This window comes from Papilio polytes, unplaced genomic scaffold, assembly GCF_000836215.1.
Source record: "Papilio polytes unplaced genomic scaffold, Ppol_1.0 DF824292.1, whole genome shotgun sequence".
NCBI lineage: Eukaryota > Metazoa > Arthropoda > Insecta > Lepidoptera > Papilionidae > Papilio > Papilio polytes.
In genome coordinates this window covers 565,468-589,403 of record NW_013524912.1, presented here as the reverse complement: position 1 = coordinate 589,403, position 23,936 = coordinate 565,468, and the positions used below count along the sequence as shown (strand labels likewise).

The following is a 23,936-nucleotide window of genomic DNA, read 5'->3' as shown; positions in this document are numbered from 1 at the left end:
ATGGCACCGACATTAAGCCAGCAAAATTCAAGGCATGTGTCACACAGACGCTATAATAAGAGAAACTTTTCAGCTGCGGACTAGGCTGTGTGCAGCATGCTTTACAAATATTCATATTATTCAGCTCAAGGAATATATGGAAAAAAAGCTTCACTATTTTTGGTTGGACTGATGTTTTTTAATTGCCGATCCCAATATATGGACAATTTAAACCAAGGTTACAATAATAATTTCATATAGGTGAGGTTACAAAGATTATCTAATCAGAAAATTTGAATTTCGAAACGAATGAAGAAATGCTACCAGAGATGAGCAACTATGGTTCGAGATAGCTTAGGTTTGGTCATTTTAATTCCTTATTATTTTAACATTGTTACAAAGTTTGCAATTAATAAACACACAACAGTTTATTTTATTAACATTTGTCATTACACTCAATGTTTTTTAATAATTTACAGAATCTAAACAATCTTGTATTTAAATAGGCAAGCTGTTTTTCGACAAAGGTAACACAAAAATATCTAAGTGTCAAAAAATGTTAGTAAATCACACATCTGGCAAATCTTAACATATATCTTAAAACACCATAATGTGAATCCATACTTACTACATGCGTATATATCAACATTTAACCTTAGAACTTTACAAAAAAAATATATAAAATTAAAAAAAAAAGAATTTAAAAACTTGTCATTGGTAATAAATTATCATGGTGACTTAGTCAACGCGTACAACTACGTACTTAAAACTAAACAACCTAATTGAAAAAGATACAAACAATCGTAAAATTAAAAATAAAACAAAATTACATAAGTATGTACAATACATACGATAAACGAGCGAGTAAAGAAAGTGAGGTACAACGGACAGGAAGACAACATACTGTCTTTATGTAAAAGTTAAATTATAATTAAGATTATTATGAAATATGGCAACTTTACAACTTTATGGCAATTATCGTCATATAATATTTTAATCTGTTCATATTATGAGTCTATTTTAAACATCTAATTAATTATAAATATAGTTTTTACCACCTTTCTAGTTCAGATGTAATTTTTTTTAACTTTACATTCAAAATCCTTGAATACTTTTCTTTAAATTGAATTTACAGGAAATTAATATGTTTTATTTCGGAAACGAAAGTTAACACTTTGGTTCTCGGATATGGAAAAGTTTACATTGACCATAATTTGTTAAATTCTGGGAAAGTGTTACAATTTTATAATATTTAAAATCATCGTAATATTAATACAATTCTAAATAACATGATTAAATGCAAAGTAGATTGGCAAGATCTATGTGTAAATTCAACAGTACTCGTACTTTGTGAGAATCAGTATTAGTTAAAATATAATTTCTTCCATTTCATAAATTTTGTGTTAAAAATAACACAAAATCTATCTGAAAATACTGATTAAAGTTACGTCACGCTGATTTTTTTGATAAAACATTTTTTTTTGCATGAAGATTATTAAAAGTAGAATTATGTACAATGTAGTTTGAAAACGACTAATAAAATAATTATAATTAAAAAGAAACCCTGGTTTTATTTTATTTTACTTTTATAGATCGTCCTCACTGAATTTCGATTAATAATTTTAAACAAAATATAGTTAAAGGATTTCAAATTTGAAGATAATTTTATCAATTTGTAACAATATTGAAAGCATCTTAGGAAACATACACTCCTAGATAAATATTTTATTAAATCACTCCAATTTTTATTGTAAACATAACAAAAAGTAGAACCAATCTCGCGACATCTGTTTCAAATACACGACAAACCATGCAAGTTAATATATTTTCTGCAGTTTTTTATTACTGCCTCAAATGTATAATAAAACATGCACCTTGTTATAAAGGCACCGATATTATTAATAATGACTAATAAGACATTCGAAAGTTGCTAATATAAAAAATAGTAAGCAATACTTAATTACAAACCACTAGTGACTATTAATATGGCAAATTTTATATACCATTCTGAATTACAAAATTGAAAACGTACGAATACACTATTTTGGAAAACTCACGGCCGTGGACGGATACTGAAAGGCTGTTGCTTTTTCATTCTAAATCCCTTAATTATTCAGCTATAATTCCTATAACAAACTTTTTTTTTTATTTCTTTTATCTTAAACAGAGGTCTGGTTTTAATCGGCTTTGATAATTATTTTAATTGAATACAGAACAATTGTATTTAAATGTACTTTTTAACTATTTTAAGATTGAATTATATCGAGACTAGATAGTGTAAATATGCGATTCCGAATTCAACGACCTGAATAAAGTTAATTGTGAGTTGTATTGAGAAAAAATCGTATATAAACTTCGTGTTATATCTGTTCTTTTCAAATAGAACCAAAGATATGTGTTTACGAATACACACTCAATTTATCTATTCGTTTAAACACAAATATAGAATGGTTAGTTATAAAAAAGTGAATACAATAAATAATTGATATTTCTAAATAAATTACATTTCACAACCCAGGTCGTAAGATCCGAAAACGCGACTGTACGATTACATCTATAATTTTTAAAGTAGTTAATGTTTTTAATTACAATTAAAAAATAAAAAATATCAATAATATCTTAGATATTTGATTTCCTTAAAATTAAATTAGCTTAAAATAAATTAATCATATCTAATGAATACTTAGAGCTCTTTCGAACTTTCTCGCGACACCATTGCTCACAGTGAGCAAACATTTTAAGTAACAATTAAGATTTTTTTAACATGTACACAGATTATTAAAAATGAGATTTATAAAATTGACTACAGAGGGTGTTATAGATTTTGTTTTATAACTTCAAACTATGAAAATAAGTGATGCTAGAAACAATTCGTTATTTTGCAAGGTGTCGCGTAATACAAATTATATTTATTTAATGTACATATAGAAATTTATAAAATACTTTTAACGTTATGTTGCTTAATAGATGACTGCACTAATAATTTATAATTACATTTGTTTGTAAAGCGATTTCCTTGGTAATGATTGTACCTATTGTGCTTTTAAACGATTATATTAAAATACGTATTGGTTAACTGGTATTCCGTGATAAGTAATCTTCCATCACTATTGTCTTAATTCATAAAATCTTAAGACATTAATAAAATAAGTTACACTTTTAAAAGCAATCTAAACGAAGCTTGGTAAAGATCTGTATATTTTGAAGCAAGTTCGCTCTTGTACTAATCCATTTGAGTCAGCCCGAAGTGTGAGGCCTTGAGTTCTGATACGATTTGTCCCGAGTCACTGTACACCGTAGATGGTATCCATCAGACTTGAATCCAGATCGCACTCAAGAAAGATGTTTTCATTATAAGCCTCCTGAAAAAAGATTATTGTAGTATAATAAAAGCTTTCGCCCGCGAGTCCATCTGCGTGGAATTAAAGAAGTGAGCCTGTGTGTTCTTCTAGACTATTCTCTACATCTATTCCAAATTTCATCGAAATCCATTCAGCCGTTTAGACTACCAACTGTAACAAACATCCCACCATCTAAACTTTTGCATTATTTTTTTAAAATTAAATTGTGTTCATTATTTGCAGTTAATAAGTTTTTTTCTTTGATTATAAACTTTTTTTGCAGTGAACACAATTCTCTCAGGTATTATGGTCTATGGCTTTGATGCATATAGTAGACGTACATAGCTTAGATAGTAGGTATCCATTGAATTAATTTGACATATTAAAAAAGTGAGTTATTTGTGATATTTCATTTTACCGTTCATACTTATCCTGTTGAAAGTATTGCGGTATTTCGACTGTAGAACAAGTAACATGCAGGGTATTATTATGATAAATTGTAATAGCTATTTTAAGTCGTGAAAGGCGTATAATCGATATGGCGTGTACAAACGCGCTTCAACATGCGGGATTTCAATTACCCTGATCTCTTACAACGTCAACGAATACGACAGCTATTCTGCTGCGAAACTGGCCAGTGTTCCGCCTTCAACTTGGATACGATTAAATTAACTACGCTACTTTTTTGCCTGTGTAATTTTTCTGTAAATATTATTATTAATTTAAGTAACCTTTTTAAAGTAAATATGTTTCTGAGGACTATAAATATCAAAACTCAAATTTAAAAAGGAATTAGGCGATCGACTATCTTATTAGCTATTCAAATTCTGGACAAAGTCGAGCAGAACCAGGATATAACACTCAGTTGGTATAATGATTTCTAACTATATATTTGATGTTATCTCCTAACATCTTTCTTTATATTTTAACAACCTAAAACCTTTCGTTGTAGACTAAGACCTACTTTGACTGTAACTAATCAATTATTATACCTAACGAAACGTGGTACTATATTTTTTTTTAATATCTCAGCCACTGCGAGAGCGCAACTAGTGTAGCAATCTTCGTACGCAGCTCTCCTTAGTCACCAAGAAATTTAAGCATTTACTAAGGGTTGAAATTACCTGAGGAGGAGGAGGCGCGGGCGGCTGTTCTCCGCCCCTCCTTGCGTGTCATTTGGACGTCTTCGGCAGGTGCCGCTTCATGTGGAGTGCAAGATGATCAGACCTGGCGAAGGAGCGATCGCACACCGCGCATTTGAAGGGTTTAGCACCAGTATGCTTGCGGTAGTGACGTGTTAGCTCGTCGGACCGCGCAAATCTCCATTCGCAGTTCGGCCATTGACATGTATACGGTTTTTCACCTGAGAGATACAACATTCATTTAGATTAATAATTCATTTCTATAGTAAGAAAATTAAATAAATATTTTGAACACGATGTAAACTTTCACATGATTCTCCTTGAAGTCAAAGCTTTCGCTGTGCTTTTGTTATTAAATGTTAGGTTTTTGGTTTGTTATTAATATAATATCTTAAACCACTTACTTACAAGATTTCAATGTTATTTATTAGTTAAATCTCACAGGTTATATTAAAATATTTTCGCTATTGCAATAATGATTAAATATTTCGCAATGGCGTTACACACAAAAATGTGGTTAAAAACATTAAAACATGTTCCTTACCTGTATGTATACGTTGGTGAGCTTTCAGGTGCGAACTTTTCGTGTAAACTTTTGTACAACCTGAAATTGAGCATAGTACAAATATTAAAAAGATTACCCTTTTACAAAATTTTACATTTTAATAAGTTGCAAAATTGTCACGTGCTAATGTCACGTTTACATTTGACGGAATATTAGAAGCAGTTTCTTTAAACAGTACATTTTATGAGATGTAAAAAATAAGAGAATCAGAAGAAATAAATTTACCAATAAAGTCGCAGTGGTGGACTCGTCTCTTTTCTAATTCTGGATTGTTCCGGCGATTGTATTTGACAGGTGGCGGGGGATCTAGACGAGAGTGTGGTAATGGGGCGGTGTGCGCCTGCGCAGACTGCTGTGGCGCCATTTGCATCTGTGACATCGCCTGGATAAGAGACAAATTGTTTGAATACTGCCATCACAGAACAATGACCGTGACATAGAGTTAGTCTGTGGTAGATGCTTGCTCTGTGCTATGAACAAATTATACAAACGAGCAAGGAGAAGGGAAGAAGATTAAAATTGAGTAGTTATTTAGATTTTTTTAGCTAAATCAGTATCACTGTGTTGCATACGTAAACCATTGAACTGTTAGTAATACACAGTACATTGGTCTTAGCATTTTAAATCCCTTTGGAATGAGATAAAGTAGGAATTGAAATATTGCAGTGTATTTACCGCTGCGAACAATTAATTAAATGACTCTCTGGATAATACACTACAAGTTGACAAACACAATGTCTATTTTCTGTATATGCAGTATCTGTCACCTTGAAAACTGTTTAACTAATTACCTATTACCACGAATAGTGCGGTTGAATTCGAGATCTTTGTGTCATGAGTCATACTAATTTAATTGATGTTATGTACATGGTATGCAGTTAGATCCGTGTTCGTTTACACACGCTTTTTGTCTTCTCTTTCCTCCTTTCATTGCAAATATTTTACCGTATTTCCAATTACACTATTACTCGTAATTTAAGCAGTTGGCAGTGGCTTCTGGAGCAGTCTGCGTGCGAATTATTTAGCATCGAAAAGTTCGGTTAATATCAACAGCTGTTAAACGCTTATCCGTGGAAAACTTTTAATGATTTTTGTACTCGCGTTTCTCATTTTGTATAGCAACATTAGCGTTACAATGTTGAACGCAGTCTACTCGCTAAGTGAAAATTGGACCTAAGTCTGAATCGTCCAAACATTATATAAGGTAAGATATTTTTTTCTTCATTATTCCTTCTAGTTTTCTTGGTATACAGCGGGTATTAAGTATTTTCTGCTATAATTGGTTACTTAACACATAAATTATAGCTTATTTATTAATAAACGATATTCACGGAACTGGTATTTATTATAACTACGCCTCAATAGCAGTGAAAGAAAATTCCTGTAATTTTATCGGCATTAATATAAACGATAGTTCTGACCGAGCTCACCTTTACTCTGCCCTACATTCTCGCATTACAAATTTTAACATGGCCAACGAATACCAACACAGAGAATACTTCGCTCCTATTTTGTATTGCTACTTAAACTACACAAAATTTAATTTAACGATCTCGTTTCAGTGAAATGAAGTTACAATATATAAATATATCTTATTAAAAAAGTTGAATTCTTTTATATGCAGCATTTCTTCTGGAGATTGAATTTAGTTTAATTATCTAGTTACCTTCATCGTTTAGTCTAAACGGTTCAACCGATATTAGCGAGTGAAATGTTTATTTACTAATTATTATTGGTCTGTTGAAAATTACCTGTGGATGTAGATGACTATGCGCTGAAGGATGGGCAGGTACGTGTGAGGTGTGGGGTGCGTGGCTCGCGTGGCTTGCATGGCTTCCGTGTGTCCCATGCGTCCCGTGGGTCCCGTGAGGTGCGTGCGACGGGTGAGGCGCGTGAGGCACGTGAGGTGCACGCAGCAACGGCGGCGGATGGTAGGGCGGTGGCGGCGTCCGTCTTGTTCCACCCTACGGAGATTACATTGTGCTTTTTCTAATTACTAGCCACGATTAACATAGAACATATTTTTTCTATAATTATAAGTAACGAATGACAAAAGCAAATTAAAAAACAATCGCTCAGTATAGATGGTACCATCATACGCTTCATCGCAGGCAATCGCATAGCGCAATTATTATTATGCTCACCTGCATGTTATTCCCTGGACTGCCTTGGTCGGAGCCGGGGGGAGTGAGTGGTGCCATATACACCAATCTCGACGGCGGGTACTTGGCGAAGGAAGGTGGCGGCTGTACATGCACCTGGTGCTGAGGAGGATGGGGCGGAAGGGCATATGTAGGGGGCGCACATAGTCTCTCCGTTTTGATCTCAAGCGGACTCAGGAGTGGCGTGGCACATTCCTCTAATAAGGGGTCATCAGCTTCTAGTTTGACGTGGGTTGCACCGAGCGGCGCGAGCATGTTTGCATTCTCCGGGTCGATGTTTCTTATTGAAGAGGCTATGTCCTCCCACAGTGCGGGCCGGAATGCATCCTCTCTGGAAGATGGACCGCCATCGAATAGGTCCATGGGGGCGGGCGCGATCGAGGCGCCCTCTTGCTTGCACAGCAGCGACTCCAGCTCTGATGTCTACAAAACAAACAAACTGTTGTTACGATGTTTAATTAAATGTTTACCAACTGAAAATGTATCAAAGATTCAATAGAATTATGTTGTAGTATCTAAAATATGCTTTGTTCATTTCAATCAAATCTATTCGTTTTACTTAGATTAACATTCTTGTATATGTAAATTGTAGGTCCATAATCATTTTGACATTTTCCAATTTCTTCACGGCGTGCGGACAGGCTGAGGTGCGTTGAGGTCCACAATTACCATACAATGGTTCAACCCACGCACTCGCCGCTGCCACAGGTGACGAACCTTTAGTACCTTATAACGTATTTAATTTAACATCCCATGATTTTCTAACTTCACTTTTTTTTCAATTTTTACAGGACCCATAAGCTGCGGTACTTATAAAAATATTATAAAATTGATTTGAAAGATAGCTTTTCGGGAGTCTTACTCATTCATAAGTTACTTTAAGTATCCAAAAGGACCATATACGAAACTAAGTAACTAAACTAAGTAAAAAAAGTGTATGTTTGCCAGTGTATAGAAATCTATTGCCTCTGCATATTAACGTCTTAGATGTTTAAAACTTTAACTAATAGTATTAACATTAATAATGTTTTTTGTTAGTTGTTCATATGTTAATAAAAACAGTTTAAATCGGTGATAGAAATGGAAGGAGGTAAGTGCAATATCTTCGTCGACGATTACGTTAATGTTATGGGCCAAGGGGCTGTGGTGGAGATATATTATTTCGCATCAATAATTATAATCTCGAGTACCGATCAACCTGTTCCGTGGTCCGCTATCCGAGTGAGAAATCGTGAACTCCCTGCTCGGTGCATAGTTTAACGATTGGAACCTCTGAGCGCGGCGGTGTCGCAACTGTGCCGGACCGCGCAAATTCCTTCCATGACCTTTGCGGATCGAACGATTGCGACAGAGTCTCCTCCATTGCGGCTAGACGAGCTTAGGCAACGGCGCACAGATTAGGCCGTATTACAGATACGTCACTTTTTGTCTAAAAGGAGCGTTATGCCTTTTAACTGGTGTGTATATCGATTTGTGTAACTATATTTTATTGTCACCATCTTAATAAGCTCGATCGGTTTTTAAAGCTCAAATGGGTCAATACATATCGTCAGACAAAAAAAACCCATAAATTACTGATATGTGAAGATGACAATTTCTTTCATACAAAGTTTCTACAACTTAAAATAAGATTTGAGTTAAAGTCTAAAATCCCAGAATAACTAGGTTATCCAGTGAGTCCATTATTGTATGAGATGACTGTAATATGTATTTTGAATTTATAACATGGGCTAGTCTTTGCCCTATGCGAGTAGCAAGGTGCTTTATTCGCTTCAATTTAGCTCATTTACGACGCCGGCAAAATCAGTTGGCGTGTACCGAATAAAGCCATTGTGAAATTAAAGAACCTCCTGTGGTTTTAAACCCGACTACAGAGAAAGATTTCGTCTGATTTTATCTTGCATCTTAAATTATTGATTCCTTGTTCTGAGTTTCGTCGACCTTAGAAATAGTACGATAAATCATATACATTTTAAATTTTAAATACATTTATATTGATTATTTTTTTAGACTGTAAACAATAGTTGTAAAAAGGTAACTTAATTTAACCAAAAAAAATAATAACAAGTTCATTTTTAAAAAATAGGTTTTTAATGTAATTTCCATAATACGTTACCTTGTATTTCTTTGTTTGCCATATACAAAATTATATCCATTATCTTTATCTTATCGTTTACTTAGTTACCAATTTCTGATCACTAATGAAAGAGGTTTAATTCCTTAACATATGGTAATTGATCTGTCATAGTTTTTTAGTTATTAAAGTAAAATAATACATTACACCACAGCACCAGGAAGTCTAAAACGAAGATCTGTCACTACATTTGCATATGCAAATTTTATTCCTAGACAGCTGATTGGCAGTTCTAACTTTAAACAACCGTAACGTGAATATTATAAGGGGATGCCACACGGACGCAACGTTTCGCTGCGTTGTGGTTTTGCTATATAGATAGAAACTTTGAATACGATCAATTACAGACTACGGTCAGATTTTGAACATCATTGAAGTAACTATTATTAATCAGCATTAGAAACGAATGTGTCTTTATACGTGTTCTGTCAACACACGTTGTTGTACGGTATGTGATAGTTGTTTTGAAAACTAAATAGCGGCATCGTTTCGTTGCCGCAACAAATACGAAGTTTCAACGTAACGCTTGTGTGGATTCGCTCTATTTGACTATATAGCGTCGCGATGCCTATGACATCACAGCAAGCTATTGGCTGAAACGCATTAATGACGTTTTTTATAATGACAGCCGTCACCAATGCAGCGCTAGATCGCCTTATCAAGTCACTATGCGGCGTAGATTACCGATATTAATGCGATTAGATAGGTGCTTTACTCACGGTCTCAGTACACATTGTCTTATATCAGTTAGCTAAGAATTTAATAAAAAAATCTGGTAAACGATGGCGGTGGTGTACTGGATTCAGTTATTACTAATTACTTAATATTATAAATGCGAAACTTTATTTAGATGGACGGGTGGATGTTTGTTAGAGTTTGTAGCCTGAACGGCTAATCGGATCTCGATGTTATTAACACAGATGTATAGGATAGTCTGGAAGAACACATAGGCTACTTACTTTTGTTTTTTATATTATTTTAATTGCACGCACACGGAGTCGCGGGCGAAAGCTAGCTGTTAGTTTTATCTGTTAAATCAAGATTTTTTATTTTTATTAAACCCGTGGACAAATGCTGTAGTTTGTGGATAGGATAATGCATTTCTTATAAAAATGACTATAACTAAACGATAGTAAAAATTAATAATGATAAGACTATGTATATGTATTCTCATTCGACCGGAGAAAACCACCGAACACCGCTGTAATAGGTTTTATAAGAAGTAATAACCAATGGAGTGATCTTTATCGAACTAAATTCAAACGGAATTTAGTTTTTAATTATTGGGATTGGAGATAATTTTAGTATAAAATTAATAGGTATTTAAATGCGATGTTTAAGATATTTTTCATTGGCTAACGTACGATAAAATGTTTACGGTATTTGATCACTGTTATCCTCAGAAATTAATCGTTATCTAATATTACTAGGTTTAGATAAGATAATTTAAATACGTATAATATGCATCTGAAATCATTGTTATTATTTTCTAGGAATATTTTAATCATTTCGTTGTCGTTTTGTTTTGTTTGTCGTTCGTCTGTTAGTATTTTGAAGTGTCTTCTATGGTAGTGTTGATTTATCTAAATAAGTATTTACTTCCTTGATGTTGGCTTGAATTATGATTTTTTTTATCAATTGAAAGTTCTTCTGTAAAGGAGTTACTTAAGATATAACTTTGTTTTTTGCGATATACAAAGGGAGCCAAGATAAGTTGCTAGTCTTTATAAAATAGTACCTAAAGATTAGGATAGATAAATATCATCGCCCCTCCACCTGTCTGTCTGTATTCCCCACAACGTGATATATAATAGAGAAAATGTACGTGTTGTCCATAAACCGTTTATCGTCAACAAAGAGCTTTCCGTCTCGTTTACCGCATTAGTCCGCCAATCACGGCCCGGGCTTCGCGTGACCACCGACAGTATATGAAAGCAATTTTCTTTCGCTTTTATGAACGGCCTCTTTTTGTGAGTCGACTTTTGAAATAGGAATTTAGTTCATGAATATACCCGATTGTATTGTAATTGTGGAACGTAAAACATGTAAGCTATTTAATTTTTTTTTTTAAATAGTAATCGTTGTAGAGAGAATTATTACGGGTTTTAGGAATATAAATATATTTTCTTGTATATTTTTTTCACTGTAATGCTTACAAGCACACTCTAGTTGCTATGAAAGCTTGAAAACAAATTAACACATAACATATTTCTTCTTTCGTTTCAGTTTCACTTGAAAGAAGTCTGCTACTAAGAAGTATTAATGTCAATTTTGCAAACAATGAAGTCGCAATAATTTTCGCGTCCGCAATAATCAGATTACGAAAGAGCCTATAGCCGATCCAGCATCAACTCTGTATGTGAGGAATTCAAATTGCGTTCCCCTTCCCGTTATGGTATTGTTTGAACACGTTGGCCCGTGCCGACGCTCTATTTCCATAATTCAACTGAACACCCACTCGGCTCATTCTTCAATACGCGCCACAACACTTATCTCCTTTTCTAAAGATCCCTAACTATCTTAATACGTAGGGTATAAAGACGATATTCCTGTTGACTTTTGTTTATCGAAAGCTAAGTTATCATTGACCGAGATAATAGCATTATTCGCGACATCAAGCTTATAATTATTCTTTCTTGCGATAGTAACAATACGACGCGACGAACAGAACAGAGGAGAAAGCTGCCCTTAGCAAAGGACGTATTGTAATGTCCCATGATTCATTATTATGGTAATCGTTGACTGATTGTTTCAAATATTAATTATTACTGAAGAGGCCTAAGGTCTCGCGGTTAGAGAGTCATTGTTCTCGTCTTGGGTTCCATTCTGGATACAGGCAGAAGTGTAGCTTTTATCAAAAAGAAAACTTAATTTTTCTTTGTATTGTTATTTCGATATTCATTATTAAAGACTAGCTGTTACCTGCGACTTCGTCCATGCATTATATAATAAAAGGAATCCTGTAATATTCCCGTCTATATCAGCTACCCTCAGTGAATGATATTACCCGGAACAAACGCGGCTTGCAGACAGACAGACGGACCGACTGACAGACAGACAGACAGACAAAAAAAAGTTAAAAACAATTTTCGTTATCAGCAACGAAAATACGTCATTTTCCCGAAATCTGGAATTTTTCTTTTGACATGTATAGATAGATAGCATAATAAAGATGAATATCTGAAAACTAAACAATAGGTATTTTTATTACCTCTTAATAGATCTACATTAATTTTTAGTTCAAAGATATTGATCATCAAGTACTGAACTTATGACTACAATAACTTATAGCAATAACATTTTATAGGCATTGTACACACATCAGCGTCGGAGGGTGCCTAGGGCGGCCCTTGGGCGGGCGGCCACGATCGATACGTGTACACTCCGCCTAATGGGTGGTGGGCGGCGCAGCGAAACGTAACCTTATGGTGTTTTGCACGAGGACAGAAAAGTGAAACAGAGCAGCAGTAGTTCTTGTTTTAAACGCTGAGTTACTGGCAAAATAGTGAAGTAATATAGGAGTACTGCACTGTTCTATTCTTCCGCCCTAATGTGAAAGTAGCATTACGCCGAATACATGAGACATTTTAATACTTTTTCATTTTTTTAATATCAAACAGCAATTATGAAAAGTAGTTTTTGTGTTCACTGTCCGGGTTAATTGATATATATATTGCTAAGATAGTAACGATAAGTTGATAATTTACAGCTTTCTAACGTTCGATATTTAGGTTAAGATAATTTTGTACTAATAACTTTAGTTTAATTTATTGTACTTTTATGAAACAGTAATCTTACTAATATTATAAATGCGAAAGTTTAGATGGATGGATGGATGGATGGATAGATGGATGTTTGTTAGAGTTTGTAGCCTAAACGGCTGAACGGATCTCGATGAAATTTGACATAGATGTAGAGGATACTCTGGAAGAACACATAGGCTACTCACATTTGTTTTTTTTAATTCCGCGTTTCTTTCCTAATTTTAATTCCTAAAACACAAAAGCTTCAGTTTTAAATCTAGTTGAGTTTCCACTGCGAAAATACCTATTTAAAACATACCAGATTTATTTTTAAAAATCAACATAATCTGCAAATAACTAAACTAATGAATTGGTTTACAATCACACTAGCTAAAACCTGTGACTCCGTCCGAGTGGTTTAAAAACAAACAAACGTGATTAGCTTATACATTCTTACAGACTATCCTCTACATCTATACTAAATTTTCATCGACATACGTTCAGACAAACATCCATCTAGTCATTTATCTTTATTTGTTTATTTAATAGTAATTTTTATGTGCTTTACAACACATTTAATTAAATAGGGTCGCAGTCAAATGAAGCGAAACGCAAACACGTTAATAACGTAATATGGGACGTTTAGTCCCACGGTGGCGCTAAATTAACACAAAAGACATTGTAATTCGAGTAATGTTTGCTTTTCCCATAATTTTTGGGAACTGTCAGATCGAGGGTGGCAAGGAATGATTGATATAAAATATTTCATGTTCTATAATTTTCCAATAACTAAACAAAACACAATAATATTTCTATTAACTTATAATCAGGTTACTTAAAGGTAATAGTGACAATTATTTTGTAACGTAATTTAAAAAAAATATTAAAAACAACAACAATAAAAAGCCCTATTATCATCGACTACCACTATTACCTTACTAATCTTAATTGTTACCAAAATTATAAATGCGAAAGTTTAGATATTGTTAAAGTTTGTAGCCTAAACGGCTGAACGGGTCTTGATGATGACATAGATAGACGTAGAGGATAGTCTGTAGATAGACGGAGTCGCGGGCGAAAGCCAGTGCTACATATAATAGATAAAAGTCCCTAAAAAGATGTTGTTTTTTTGAGTACTCATAACACAGTCATATATTGTAATCACTATAGTGCTATCTTGTCTCGTTTCATAGTTATTATGTTACGTTGTATAAACGTGTATTGCCAACGGTGTCATATGATGGAATGTGACAAAGGTTCACTGTGAGTGGTCCCACAGCGTGACTTAGCAGCAAACAGCACGCAACTGTGGCGCCCTCTTCCCACTTTTGCATACCATAGACACTATACAACTTTTTTTCACTACGTTAACGTAACTCATAGTCTGCTGTGAAATGATGAGATCCGTTGTTAAATTATGTATTATAATAGATTTTGTCTGCGACTTCGTATGCCAGGAGTTAGAAATTAAGAAATTAGTAAGTAGCATGTGTTTTCTTCTAAATCAGTTAAACCGTTTAGTAGATACGTAGTAACAAATTTAATATATAATACTCGTTTTCTCCCCGACTCCGTCCGCATGGGATTGTAAAAAGTAGTCTACGTGTTCTTCCAGACTATGTTGTACATCTACAAATTTCAACGAAATCCGTTATGCAGTGTAGACTACGAACTCCAACAAACATCCATCCATCTAAACTTTCGCATTTATAACATTAGTAAGATAATTAGTCTGAATATTTAAATAAATTTAAAATACCTAAATCTTTACATAATGATAAAAATTAGCTACTTAGTTATTTTATATCTGTATAAAAGCAAACATCAAGATTGTCCTCTCACGTCTTCTTCCATTACTCATTGCCAACATTCAAGATACCACTAAGTCATTTCGCGGTGAAAACATTTGACTCATGCCTTCAATGGAAACAGGTAAGTGTCTCTTGTCAATTTATATGAAGTCCAACGCTGACACGAGAACTCGTTAACAATGAAAATACTTATTTATCTATACTACAAATAAAATAATAGTAAAATACACGATTTACAGCACGGTTTATTTGCCCGTTGGTCTGCGGACACATTTCCATGAATACCAACGAAAGAGAAACATGTTGGCGTAAATGTGGTATTCCATTGCCGTGATACTTGTTTAGATTTCTATTGTCATTCCTTTCATTCTCTTTGAATAAAACAGAGGTAGCAATAGTGTTTGTATACAAGTGTCAGTTTTAAATTCATGGTAACGATAAGCTTTAAATCTCATTATACTGATGTTAAATTCGTTTTGAAATATTGACTTAAGCCTACTCCACACCTTCTGTATTAGTAACTGTTCAGTTACTAAGTGACGAGTGTAGGCAACATTTTAACTGTCAGTTAAACTATACTATTCTCAATCGCGTCAACTCTTTAGTTAAAACTATGCAGTTGAAACCGAAGGTGTGAAGCTGGCTTTACATTAGCATTTCGAATAGGAGGATTAGTAATTGTGCCACTCATAAATGTATTCATTATGTTAAGATGACAATATTATATTGGAATATAGACTTTTCGTGTCAAAGAGCGTAATTATTGAAAACCATATCATAAAGATAAACAAGAATTTGTCAAAGTTAACTTATGTTACTTTCATATCTAAATTTAACACAAGAAATAAATAAATATAGAAAATATATGCTAAATATGTGTTGATAAAATCAACAAATCAGTGCACAAACATTCATAGGTCAGCCCCAGACGTTTAGGGATGCATTGAGTACAGTTTTAATAATAAAAACATATTAGCCGCATTGCATGTCCGTCTTTCCGTGACCGCGCAGTTTTACACCTGGCCGAATGGGGGAGGAAGGGAGACGAGGCTTAGGGTGCTGAGGGGTTGATGGGTTCAACAGGGTAAAGTGAGGGCAGAGGAGGGGCCAGTGGGGGGTGAAAACGCCGTTTGTCAGCGGCCAGCTATTAATAAATGCGCCCATAATGTTTATTGTACCCGCTGAGCATTTTTCGGGCAATGTCTGTAACTCATCATTTTATAAATTAACTGTCACTTTGAGTTCCTATTCGTGGCTGATAAGTTATCGGCTAATGTTTATTAGTTAGCGCGGACTGCGGTATAATCGTCCGATTTCGATTATTAAAGGGCAAAAGTCTTTGCAGTGGAACGTTGTCAGAGCTATTTATCACTACGAATTAAGAAAATGTCTAACGGCTTCGCGAGAAATGATTTAATGAACGTTTCGTTTGTTGGGTGTAATTGTTTATGTAATTTTATTAAAATATTCAAATTACTGAATTATTTTAGAGTATGAAATACAAATGCATTTCGAGAAAATAAATAGAATACAAACAATATTCGTAATGTTAAAACAAGAGACGAGTAACTTATGTATTAAAAATGACGAATATATTCTACCCGTCGTAACCTAACTAAAAACTCAATATTTTTTTTGTACATATAATGTTTAAAAAGTACACGATGATCCGATGTCATAGAGGTCGTGGCCACCACGTGTCACCGTTTACATATTTGACTCGGTTTTATTAGAATAATGAAATTATTTGTAAAAGGCCGGGGGTCGGTCGCGTGCCGAGCGCGGCCCTTGCTCATCCGATGCCCATTACCTCATTAGATACCACCGATACTAACCTTGGCAGGGGGTTATTTTAACTTTTTAATTTGATGACGTTGCGGTGTGCGTTGCGTTTTGTGAGGGTGTGATTTAACGACTGACAACCGTAACTGATAATAGGAGTATAAAATGTATAGATCGTAAAATCATAAATATTCATGATGGGTTCTTCTTCATTACTTTGTAGAAGTAATATGTGATATTGTCACATCGTCTTTGTGAAACAGCGTAGCGACGAACGGGATGAAACAAATGGACCTAGTATTTGTTAGTATCTACAAATAATTGCGATTGAGATATTGAGAAGTTTATGTCATTCCAACTTAACTTTGTTACTAAGGAAGTGTCAATAGCCACACTTACGTGGTTATTAAAGAAATTAATAAAAAAATTAATAAAAAAGAAATCATAAAATATGCTCTGAAACTTGGCATGCAATTACTGATTTCTTAATTGAAAGTTAGTTAATACTGTTTTAGCTTAAGTGCAGCTTTTAGCGTAAGACTTTTTAAAGACAAAGTGGTTAAAATTACGACTAAATCAATTAGCAAGCAAAGTCGCGGCGGGGTAACAATCTGGCAAGAAGGGGGTGTATGGTGGCGGACTAATTAGCTAATGGATGTACCGCATCCCTCCCCCGGCGGCGCCAATGACACCCCGCGCTCACCTCAAATGTATTCCAGCACGCTCACTCGCTCGCCCTCTTCTCTGATTTCGTGTACAACTCATGATTAACATTTTTATGAAAATATAGCAACTTTAGGTAGGAAATAGTTGGGTTAAATCATCATAAATATGTTTCGATCACAGAAGCATTTCTGTACACTCTCTTTTATATATAATTACCATATAATATATAATTACTACAAACTATAATAAATTAACTTTGCATGGACTTAAAGGAAGGCTTTAAGTACCTTACAAAAGGAATGTGAAATTTTAATTGGATATTTATTGGATTTCAGCAACCGCAGGCCACTTGTTTTAGATTTTCTAGATTGTCTCGCTGTTAGTCCGAGTTCGCGTTTGACCCGCTGACCTCAAATAAAACTTGATCTTTCCCGTTTACTGGACACTATAACATTAAATTTGTTGTCCACCGGAGATCGTTATCTGTCGATTGTAAGAGATTGATAGTTGACGTAAACTCTACACTCTACCTATGTATTATTCAAGTTAATACTGACAATAGTATATTTTTAAAACGACGAAGTTCTTGGTCACGATCCCACCTGATGTTAGAAGGTAAAGATATCTAAAGATGGTACGCGGTAGAGATCCTTCCTTCTCTTGTAGGCATCTATACGTTATAACGAGATAGAATTCACGCCGGCAATTTGTTCCATTCCTTTGATTATGATTGCAATGATTTGAGAAGTGATGAAAAAATGAATAAAGCAAATAAAAAAATTGAGTTTTTAAATTACCATCAATAAGGGTTTTTCTTAGGAATTATTTTCTTGTATTCGCTGACTGACATTTTGAGATTCAGAAAATTTGATACAAGAGATATTTTCTTAACACGTTTGTAGTAAAAATAAAACGTAGGTACTTAAAAATATAATTTTACAAGTTGTATGAACTATAAAAGATGTTTATATCTTTCATGAAAGTTTAAAGCACTGGTTTACTAAAGATAACAAAAAGTGATTGCTTTGTAATTTCCTTGTGAACAAAGAAGTGAAGTCGATGGAATTTAAAAGGAACCTTGTGCTTAATGTATTTGCCAATAAGCTATTAATCCAAGTCATAGTTCAACCTAGTACGTTAAAGAAAAGGAGTTATTGAATACTAGTTTTCGCCCGCGACTTCGTCCGCATGGAATTATGAAAAACAAAAGGAAAGTAGCCTATATGTTCTTCCAGACTATCCTTTACGTCTATACCAAATTTCACCTACATTCGTAATTTAGGCTACAAAACTCTAACGAACATCCATCCATACATTTGATCTTTCGCATTTATAATATTAGTAAGATTGTTTTTCGATACAATGTAGATGTCTTTAAAATGATTTAAATGCATCAAGTTTGCGTACAATAAAATATAGAGACAATATAACTCAAATTTTTCAATTTTCTTTAGTAACGAATCTTTATTATTTATAATCAATGGGTAAATTTTGATTTCCGAAAGTTTTTATTGTCCTTTACATAAATTAAATGAAACGACTCATATTTCTCTTCTATTTCTGAAACTTTCAATATTTAATACATTTGTTGAACACATCATAACAGATAAAATTTAAAATTATTGATATAATCACATCCAAGATGGCGTCGTAATGTAGGAATGCAAACGTAAAATTGTCGTGAAATTGATAAAATTTTATTCGCCGGCCATATACAGGGTTTTATTACTTACTCGAGTCACGGAAGTGTTGGTTAAAATGGAAGAGAAATGAACATTTCGTATATTATGACGTTTTAATGTATTTTTTTTAATAAATCTTAGATTGACGAGAAAGGCCTTACTTTTTTTAATTGGCTGTAATCTAAATGATTTTTTAACTACAGATTAATAAGTTTTAATTCCTGGATAAAGAATATATTCCGTGTTTATTTTTCAATTGAAACCTTTGTACCTCTTTGATTCAAGGTTCCTGTGGCATTTTAAAAATACATATTAAACCACCATACACGGACTGCTCGAGTAGCTATCTCCTGCTTTAAACGATTGGCGATTGCTTTCTTTACTAGTCTGTGTATGGCGTACATTAACAGATAATTGCCCATTGTTTATGGCTTAAAACTGGGTGGTACTCCGTGTAGACCAGAGATTCCCAATATTTTATCTTTTAAAAATTCATTACGCTTAGTGAATTGGACTGCCAGTCTTTCGTTGACCCAACGTTGTCGTGAACGACTTTGGAACCACTGGTGTAGAGCGATTTAAATATAAAATGCTAGCTTTTGCCCGCGAATCCGTCAGCGTGGAATTAAAAAAAACAAAAGTGCCATCCATTCATGCCAAATTTCATCTAGATTCGTTCAGTCGTTTAGGCTTTATCCTAGATATATTCATCCAGCCATCCATCTAAGCTCTCGCATTTATAATATTAGAAAGATTTAAGTACAGTTTCGTCCTATGGTATTTGATATCAAGATATGCTTATTCATTCACAAATTTATTTTTTGTTCTTCATTATGTTGCCGTCAATGAGTGTTTCGTTTGTAAAAATGTTGACGACCTTGTCTGTTAAAGCTATTGTCCAACTTGACAGCAAGTCTCACTTCCCGGTTTTGTTTCTGTTTCTTTGAAAGCTTTAAAGCTTTGAGACCACTTTATATTTTATTCATATTTCTAACTGGAGTAATAAGCATGTTCTATTTATTAATTTTCTTGTTATCTTTTGAGAAAAAAGATTAATTACGGAAGGGAATAATCATCAAGTGGATATAAAATTAAATACATTAAAATGTCATAAATATGTTGGAGCTTTTTATCTATACTATTATAATAAAGCGTAAACACACACTTCTTTGTTGCCTAAGATGTCAGCAATTACAGCATATTTTTGAATAATTCATTTTTTAATAAAAAGCCTTACACTTACGTCACGCTTTAGGCTATATATTTTCACGCTATTAAACTTAGGGGTTAAATATTTTCGATAAAAACCCTAATGTGGGAAAGAGACCATAAGTTGCTGCCAACATTAAGGAAGCAAGGTTATTATGGTAACGGTAATTTTGGCATTTGAAATTGAGAATGTGACAAATGTAAACAATAAAAAAAGATTTTATAATTTCATGCGGATGAAATCGCACAGGAACAGCTAGTACAGTAATAAAAAAAATACTACTGAGCTATATCAAATCATTTTGTCTATTGTCGCCACGAATATAGAAATTATAGACATCTAAAATAGTTCCCGGTGTTCGATCCGTCATTCTAATAGTTGTTGGCAATAAAAAACATATAACATGTCATCCTACCAAATTGAATGGACTTGCTGGGGCAGACGTAGTCACACGTATAAGCAATAATATTCTTTCTGTCTACAGCACTAGGTATGAATTTCGCATATCACGTGTTCGTACACCTCGTAAAACGGCATGGGGTTAAACGTTACAGTTAGGAAATGGAGGCGAATGTTATTAAAGCGTAGTATCGATATCGTATGATGTACGTGGGTAGTCATCATAACTCAAAGCTCACTAAATACAAACATTTGTGGTATTCTCAAATTCACAGTTTCCATAATTAAATTCATATTGTTGCGAAAATATTGTAGGTCTTTGTATGGTGTAAATCTATACTGATATTACAAAGAGGAAAGAATTTGTATTTTAAATAACTCGTAACATAATGGGACGATTTCTTAAAGTCTTTGCCCATTAAAACGCGACGTTATCAGTGAGTAACATAGGCTATGGTTTTTATTGTTTTTTTAATTTAACGCTCGCGAAGCCGCGTAAACCAGTAAGCTATAAAACTGGTTATTTCTACTTTAGTCCTAACTAATTTTCCCACCCTTCCAACAACCACGGTTGTCTTCTGTTTGTTCGTAGTAACTCACTGTTAAACCAGCCCTTTTTATTTCCACAACCTTAAAAAAGCTTTTTTTTAAATAAGATTTCTTTTTGGTAAATGTCTGAGTGAGTCAGATTAAATGTTTTATGTTATCTTTTTTTGTACTTACTAGAGTGTTGAAAAAGTTATAGAATCGTAAAATAATCTTACTAATATTATAAATGCGAAAGTTTAGATGGATGGATGGATGTTTGTTAGAGTTTGTAGCCTAAACTGCTGAATGGATCTCGATGAAATTTGGCATAGACGTAGAGGATAGTCTGGAAGAACACATATGCTATTTACTTTTGTTTTTTTGAACTCAACGCGGACGGAGTAGCGGGCGGCTAGTTTGCTATATTAAAGAAAACGGAAAAGTATTATTGACCTAGTAGTTTATAATAAAATAAATGTCGAATTATTGGACGGATAAATAAAATTGATGGGCGGCCATTGACTACTCATATAATGAATTCAGAAATAGCTTTTGATGAACATGAATGTTTATATATACATCGATGTAAATATTAACAATTCCATTTGAATTAATGAGATGACTAACAGTAAAACAGATTATACTAAAAATACTACATTTATAATATAATTTTAAAAACATAAAAGCTTATGCAAGAGCTTTAAAGCGTTTTAAAATGTGCGAAAATATTTTTTTACATAATTAACTAATATTGCAAAATTATTCTTAAATATTATTGTTAAACAACTAAGAGGCAAATCAAAATTTTCTACCTATAAGTTGTAATTTATGTAAGCACTTTCGTGACAATTACTTTTATAGATAATTCAAAAAGAAATCTAAATTTTTATGAAAGACTAGCTGTTGCCCCCGAATTCGTCCGCCCGCGGAGTATTAGAAAACATAAAACTACAAAAAAAGCTACGTATCCCTCGGGAACCGGACATTTATCGGGGATGAACCTTATCCCATGTGTACTCCAGACTTTGTTTTATATCTGTGCCAAATTTCAATAAGATATGTTGAACCGTTGCAGAATGATCGAGTAAACATTAAAAAACTAAATTAGTGAATCCCACGGGGACCGTAACGGGACAAAAAGTAGCCTATGCGTTATTCCAGACTATGCTAAACCTGTGCCAAATTTCATGGAGATCCGTTCAGCCGTTTAGGCTACAAACGCTAACAAACATCCATCCATCGTAACTTTCGCATTTATAATATTTACATGATAATGGCAAAAAACAAACAAAAACGAATCCTGTTAATGCGTAAATTAGTTGTTAACTAATTTGAATGAAAAAGTATATAATTGTCTTGTTGCGTTACACGCGTAGTGATAGACTAATCACTGCTGCTTGAATGCGTAATGTATTCAACTGCTAGTAAAAACAACGACTTCGTGATGTTTCCAGTTGGTTTCACTGACACAATATCAACCACACGTTTAAAGTAGCTTCTAATAAAGCAAATAGAAGCTACTATAAGGAACATCAAAATGCAAAAGAAAATACATATCTCTGTAAAGTCGGATAGTAGCTGGCATGCAAACTACACACACAAGCGTTCACACATCCCAGGAAGATGCCTACAGCTGGCGCGTTTCAGTACCTTGCATGCATGTTACGACCTAACAGAAATACTTGATATTCCTAAATAAAAATTAGAAATGTGCAATTTCTTGCCCCTCGGTAATATATTTTATATTTTAATTTCAGATTTTAGCTAGTTAACAAATTTGTAATGACTAATGTCATGTTTTTTTCCGCTTTCTAAGAAATCATTCAACATCAAAAAATCTGGTTTTCCATTTGAGTCCTGATAAAAATGTCTTACAAAGTATTTATATATGTACGCGTGAAATTATCAACGTTACTAAGTTATACATTTAGTTCCGTTTCCCGAGCTTTCGTCCAATCAGTGCAAAAGGGCGGGCGGCGAGGGCGGTCTGGAAAAATTACGTCGATAAAAGGGCGCGCACAATTTTCCCTATATTTAAATCTAAGGCCGTTGTACACTCTACCAAGCAGTCGATAGTGGCAGCTACAAACAGTCTTCATGCGGCGTTTTCTAGTCAAGACAATAGCGGCGGCACAACAGCTGCTTGAAGTTGTAAGTGTATAGCGGCCCTTATTCAGGCCGTCTGTCATGTCGATACAATTAATTAGGTTGTAGCCTAATAAACCGCCTCGTAGCATTGATGTTTTTCAATTAGTTTAATGATTATTGAAGATTTTTAACCACCGCTTTCAATCTGACAGACGACAGAATTTTTAGTTTTAATTCTTATTGGAGTTTAAGTGTGGTCTTCTCATTTTAGATGCTACTTTATTTATGTGTCGTTTTAGTATTCGGGCGTCAGCCTTAGTTATTTGCGTGGCTTATTAAGAAACATTAATTGAGAATATTTTACATATTCGAAGTATTTTTATTTAGAGTATGATGAATTAACTTGAACCTGAAATTTTGTTTAGAAATTATTCAATTACTTTGTTAAAGAAATAAGAAAAAATGATTTCATATTGTCTTTTTTATTAATGGTATAATATTTAGTTATTCTAGTATTTTTTGTCAAACAGTTCATTCATTCAGAGATATTTCTATGACAGAATATTACGTGTATTTGCGGTTAAAAACAAATAGACGTATTTAAGACAAACTCGCTTCTTATTACTGTTAACTACAAGTGAAGGATTTAGCACATGTTGTGTAAAATCATAAAATCCTACACATATAGGTATATAGACATTTTG

The 23,936-nt window shown here is 33.7% G+C and overlaps 1 protein-coding gene across 1 annotated transcript in view; it reads right to left on the bottom strand.

Moving 5' to 3' along the window:
* Positions 1–453: 453 nt before the first annotated feature.
* LOC106103386 (Krueppel-like factor 2) overlaps positions 454–23,936 on the bottom strand; it is a 58,767-nt gene continuing 35,284 nt past the window's right edge. The window contains exons 3-8 of the mRNA XM_013283135.1: positions 7,172–7,612; positions 6,779–6,991; positions 5,253–5,409; positions 5,007–5,066; positions 4,445–4,683; positions 454–3,341 (exon numbers count right to left, since the gene is read on the bottom strand). Coding sequence (XP_013138589.1) covers positions 4,493–4,683; positions 5,007–5,066; positions 5,253–5,409; positions 6,779–6,991; positions 7,172–7,612 — 1,062 coding nt within the window. The 3' untranslated portion in view covers positions 454–3,341; positions 4,445–4,492. The remainder of the gene's footprint in view (positions 3,342–4,444; positions 4,684–5,006; positions 5,067–5,252; positions 5,410–6,778; positions 6,992–7,171; positions 7,613–23,936) is intronic.